At 34.6% G+C, this 6262-nt stretch overlaps 1 protein-coding gene across 1 annotated transcript; it reads right to left on the bottom strand.

The window, feature by feature from the left end:
* Positions 1–935: 935 nt before the first annotated feature.
* Positions 936–5408, bottom strand: Phum_PHUM339220 (Receptor-type tyrosine-protein phosphatase alpha precursor, putative; the record flags this gene model as incomplete). Its single annotated transcript, XM_002427699.1, has 2 exons — positions 936–3259; positions 3371–5408. The coding sequence occupies 2 exons, from the start codon at positions 5406–5408 to the stop codon at positions 936–938; spliced, it is 4362 nt and encodes a 1453-aa protein (XP_002427744.1).
* Between the last annotated feature and the right edge of the window lie 854 nt (positions 5409–6262).

The raw sequence follows: 6262 nt of genomic DNA, 5'->3' as shown, positions 1-6262 counted from the left end.
CACACACACATATTTATAAATTTCAAGTATAAAAAAAGTTTTTTTTTGATTAGAAAATCCGTTAAATTTTTTAGTATTAAAAAAAACGTTAGAAAAAAAAATTTATTTAAAATTCTTAAATTTTCCGTTTGTTTTTAATGTTATTAATTAATACATTTATGTATATATATATATATAAATATTTATATAAAAATTAAAAAAAAAAAAAAAATCGAAAGAAAAAAAACCGCTATAAATATTTCTACTCTCTAAATGGTAGTATAAAAAAAAAAAAAAAAAATTAAAAAAAAAAAAAATCATTGGCATTTGTTTCCCTCCCCCCCCTTTGCCCCCCCCCGTCGATTTTCCAAGTAATAAATTCATTAAAAGTCTTTATAATTAATATTAAAAAAATTCCGTTATTTTTATTTCATTTCGAACAACGTGTCATTAACAAAAAAAAAAAACAATATGAAGAATTCAACGTCTGTCTGACTAGAGCCACGAATAATACAAAAAAAAAAACGTTTTTGTCGATTACGACCGATTAAACCTCATTCAATTTGTTTTTAACGTCATCGACAAAAAAAATTTAATAATAATAATAATAATAATAAATTTCGTCCCGTGATGATGATAATGATGATAATGAGAATAATGATGATGGTGAAATGACGACGACGAGATTCCTTTGATTTCCTTTGTATCGAAAGATTCTCTTACGAGTGAACACAAATCGTTCGGGTTTCGATTATTAAACGCTTTACCGCCATTTTGTTTTTGAAAATTGTCAGAACGTTCTATTGATTATTTGTTTTTTCCGATTAATTAATTAAATTAAAAAAAAAAAACGTGTAAAAAGAAAGCCTGTCGGTTAGAAAATTTTCTTTTCTTTTTAAATTAGGCCTTCATCAGTCTTAAAATCTGTTTTTAGTTTTTTTTATAGCAAAAAAGATTTACAAAGGAGAAGTAGTTCCGTTTTCAGTCATGTGATGTAAATCCGCGTAGTTGACAATGGCCCTGTGAAGGAATTCGTATTGTACGTAATTTTCCAACATTTTATGTCTTTGACATTTCAACTTTCTCGCCGTTGAAAATATGTCTACCGATTTTTCCGTTTTCAATTGTTGAACCAATATGCTCAATGCGACGAATATCGAACTCCTTTCCGCTCCCAAATTGCAATGAACCACCATCGGACCCCCCGGACTCCCTCCCTCGCTCGCGGAAGAAAGGATTCTGTTCTCTTGAGTTTGATCCACGAGTTGAATGAGTCCTCTCGTGACTTCGGGTACTTCTCCTTCCACGGTCGGCCATCCGTTATACTGATACTGTGTCGTTATAATACTGTCGTCGTTTTTCATGTTCGTCACGGCGAATTCTCTTCTCGTGTAATAAGGACAACTTTCGCTTTGAATGTATTTCACTTTAATGTTGTCGTAACAGGATTCGTCGTCGGGTTCCGGCCAATACCTTATGCATTTCCTCGGTCCGTCACCCAAATCCGAAAGCATGACCAACGTCGACACGCACTGTTCGGATATCATTCTCCAAAAATCGCTTAGAGTTCCCGGTAACGGATCTTGGGTTATTATAAAAGATTCGGAATTGTCGTAACCCTCAATGAACGATGCGTTTATATACGTCGAATGATCTTTTCCGGGAATGGGAGCCAACATGACGCGATTTCTATCGTATGGAATGACGTCTTCGCTACGATTTTTCATTTTGTTTTCTTCGCTGCTCCCCACGCTGTACGTTTTCCCGCGATCGTTGACTAAAACTTCCAACTTGTCGAATTCCTCTTCCAGCATACATTTGTCTTTTCCGCTTTCTTTCTGTTTTAATTTTTCCACGTGACTTTTCAACGATGCCATTTTGATTTCTGTGTCTCCGCTTTGCGACACTTCCAACAGAGCTCTGTAAATGAATATGTATTGCTTGAGTGATTGTACGAGAAAATTTCTTTGGTGTCTCAAATCGCAAACGGTATTAAATACGGCCACTTGTTTTTCTTCGTTCAATTGCTGGAGGAGAGAATCGAGAGCCACCAAAGTTCCAGTACGACCGACGCCGGCGCTGCAATGAATCAATATCGGACCCTTTTCCAGCGAATATTCTTCGTTGATTCGTTTGATGAATTTAAGGATTCCGGATGGATGTTCGGGAGCAACGAAATCTTTCCAAACCAAATAATGATACTGAACAATCATTCTTTCCTCGTCTTTTTCCTTTTCGACCGGGGATTCCGCCGACACTTGTCGAAGTTTCAAATCACGAATTATATAATCCGAATATCGTTTTTCGTGCACGTGCGACACGACGAAATCTCCGAATTTTTTCTCTCCCGTTTGAGCATCCGGCCAATATTTGGCACATTTCGTCTTGCTGTATTCCTCTAAATTCGTCAACATGAGTATCATTTCCAAATGCTGTTCCCAAACCATTCGCCAAAAATCGTTGACGGTGTTATCCATGGGTCCTTGAGCGCAAATAAATTTTTTCCTTTCTTTATATCCCATGACGTAATTCGCGTTTATGTAATCAGAACCAATTATTCCATCAACGGTCGATAATTTCACTCTCGTTTGATCGTAAGCTTTTATATCCGGATAACGATTTTTGTAAAAGTTTTCTCTCGCTTCTGATGCTCTCGTAGTACGATCCGGAAATCGATCGGGTAAAAGTTCGAATTCGTGTTGAAAACCATAATCGGAATCTCGATGTAGTTCAGCGACGGCCGCGGCCAATTCTGCTTTCGGTATGGGTGGAATGTCGGGAGGACTCGAAGAAATAGGTACGTGCCTTCCTCCGACGTTTCGGCATAAATGCATGAGAGTGTTTGTGAACGTCATTTCTATCCCTTGCTCTTCCGCCACAGTTTTCGTGTAATTGTGAAGAACGAATAAAATTATCAAAAGTATAAAAACTACGATTATTAAACCAATTAAAACGTACAGAGCGATGGTCAGCTGTCTGGAATTGTCGATGGCGGTCAACATTGTCGGACCCGGACACATGGGCATAAAATATTTACTGTAAGCCGGTATAAAATTTCCATTTTCACCGTAAACTATTATTTCAACGAATCCCGTGTAATTAAAATGACGATCTAAAACTCCGTCGTAGGCAATGTCGTTCACGGATGACGACGACGACGACGACAAACTGTTTATTGTTGGAGTGGTGCTTTCGAAAATGACAAAATCATTTTCTGGTTGAAAAGACGTTCTTTTAAGTCTTTTAAATATGTCGTTCGTTTTTAAATCATTGGATTCTCCTAAATAAGAAGCTGGCGTAGGTCCAGGAGTCGTCGACAAAATTGAATTTTTTTTCGTAGTAATTAATGAATGGAGAATTTTGTTGTCCGTGACTTGTAGTCCACTCAGACTAACTCTGTCGGTGGGATTAATATTAATGACAACAGGCGGCGAAGCAGTGGTCGAAGCCTTTTTTATATGATGAATATTGATGCAGTATTTACAAGGAGAATTATTCAAATTTGACGTCTTTCCATCTCCGAGAAATATTTCTTCGTTAAGGGACAAACTGTCGAATGTTTCGGCTATGTAAGCACCGCCGGAAATGTTTCTGTGAACTTGTTCATATGACGACAGAGGAATGTTTTCCGGATTGGGTAAATCCGAAGCTCGCTGTCCGGGCCTTAATTTTACAACGTACACCATGTAACAACAAATGGCTCCGTTACGTTCCGACACCCTTTGTAAATTTAACCTGAACAACCATTTACCCTTTTCCGATTCGATTTTTTTCCAATCTATTCGTAATAGTTTTTCCTTTTCTGGAATGGTAGGCGGCATTGAGCAATGTTTCACTTCTTCTCTTCCCACGTGACGTGATCTAGTGACTCCGGACACGTGAATGGTATAATTAGTATTAGGTGGAACGACTTCAAATCGAGCCCACGTTGTTTCTGCGGCGATACTTTTCGCTTTGGGTCCGTACGTCATATTCTCGAAAATACCTTTGTCATTTCGAAAATTGGCAACGCCTTGCAAAATAACATTGTAATGAGTAATTTGACCATAAGGATTCGCAGGCGGCTGCCAAGTCACATATACAAAACTAGCGTGACTTATATTATCAAAACGACATTGAACCGATACATTAATTGGCGGATCAGAAACTCCATCCAAAGTAGTTCCGTTCACTTCTTCTGACCAATTTCCACACTTTTTCAAATATTCACTGCATGCGGCTATTTTAATTTTGTAATTCGTGGCGGAAATGAGATTTGTAAAAAGATAAGCATTCATAAATGACGAAGGATGAATGGTTTCCTGTTTTGTTTCATTGTTTTGCAAAATGATTTGATAATACTGAACGTAATCTTTAACATCAGGAGGAGGCTGAGTCCAACCCAACGAAACAGAATTCGAAGTTGTTCCTTTTACGGTTACTTCCGGTACAAAAGTCGGATCTTTTTCCAACGTCGAAACCCATTCATCGCGAGTGTAAACTTCTCCTCTACCAATGGAATTCCTCGCACTGATTCCAACTTGATACAGGGTGTTTTTATTTAAATTTTGTAATAAAAAACTCGTGTTGCCTCCGCCAACTCTTTCCGGGTAATAAACCCATTCGTTTGAGCCATTTTTCTTATACTGTGGATAAAATTCCTTAACCGGATCATTACCATCGTTTACCGTCCAATTGAAAAAAAGTACATTAGCACCAACAGCTTTGACAAAGTCTATAACAACTTGAGGCTTGTCTAAAACGAAAAGATGCACCGAAGATTGAAAATAACCATCGGGGCCCAAAGCCCTGCAAATGTAACTTCCATTATCGTGATGATTCACGTTTTGAAAACTCAATTCAGTTTCCAAATAAGTTTCATTTATAAAATTATTATGAATATTTTGAGGAAGCAAATCGGACAATCCAGATTTTTCAATTTTCCATTCCGGATTGCTCAAAGGATATCCTTCCATTTCGCATTTTAATGTGGCATCTTTTTCTTTCAATACTCGAACTGTATTCGATGACAAAACTCTTCCTTTTAATATTACATCGACAAAAATATTTTTAGAAGCTTGTAATTCATTGTTTTCTGGTAAAACAACATGGCACGAATAATTACCAATATCTACTTTTTCAACTTTGGCTACGACTAATTTTAAAACTACACTAAAATCAACTACAGTTTTTTGAATGTGAAATCTTTCTTGACTGGTAATGTTTTGTCCGTTAAAACTCCACCAAACTATACTGTTGTTTGGCGACGAAACACATTTTAAAGTTAAATTACTCCCTAGCTGAGTCTTGTTCGGACCGTGAATATTAACATAATCTATCTTATAATCTCCATTGGCAGTAATCAATGGTACTATAAATATTAATGACAGCAATATGAAGAAAAATAAATAACAATAATGAAATTTAATGAGATCCTTTTTCGCCAACATTTTTTCTTATAAATTACAACACATCTACAGATTTATATACTTATATGCGTGAATGTTGATTTATGGAATGATGAATCATCAGCAAATTATCGATTCCTTCGACAACTATACTCTTTGTGAAATTTACGTCATGGACAAATAATGAAAATCTGAAAAAACAGTATCACTATGATATATATATATATAACTAATGAAGTAATTACAACATGTAACAACAATAATATTGTCAAAAAAATAAGTATGAAATTAAGTAAATACCACCCGAACCGTTATTAATAATAAGAATTTAAAAAATATTACCATTTTAGGTAATTTACTACTTCCGACTAAAAGTTAATACTTTAAAATATAATTCTTTTATCATTAATGACATCATAAGTAATATTAATATACCTATAAATACAATAAATGATTACTAATAGTGATTTTAATCATTTTATATATATATATAAAAATTAAAAATAAATTTTACATATTTGAAAAAAAAAAAAAAAAACTCTTTCATTCATAGAAGGAAAAGTTAATGGTCCCAAATTCCCTTGGGATGTCTTGACACTTGCTATTAGTATTCAAAGTTAAATTGAATAATGTATGCGCAACACAAATACATCTTTCCTGTAAAACTATTAGTTTACACATTTGTTAAAAAAAAAACTTTAATTAATTAAATATTATTAATAAAATAAAATAAAAATTTTCGTTTAAATATTAATATATATGATTAAATATTTTTAAAAAATTTGACATTTACAAAAACCGAATAATTATTAACAATTGTCAAAAAAAACATGAATTATATCGATGTGCTTGGTTTATAATATAGCGGCGTGTTAACTATTCGAATAATTAAATAA

The sequence above is a fragment of the Pediculus humanus genome, genomic scaffold, assembly GCF_000006295.1.
Source record: "Pediculus humanus corporis 1103172107745 genomic scaffold, whole genome shotgun sequence".
Classification (NCBI taxonomy): Eukaryota; Metazoa; Arthropoda; class Insecta; order Psocodea; family Pediculidae; genus Pediculus; species Pediculus humanus.
Note: the sequence above shows the minus strand (reverse complement) of the source record. Positions and strands in the feature narration are given on the sequence as shown.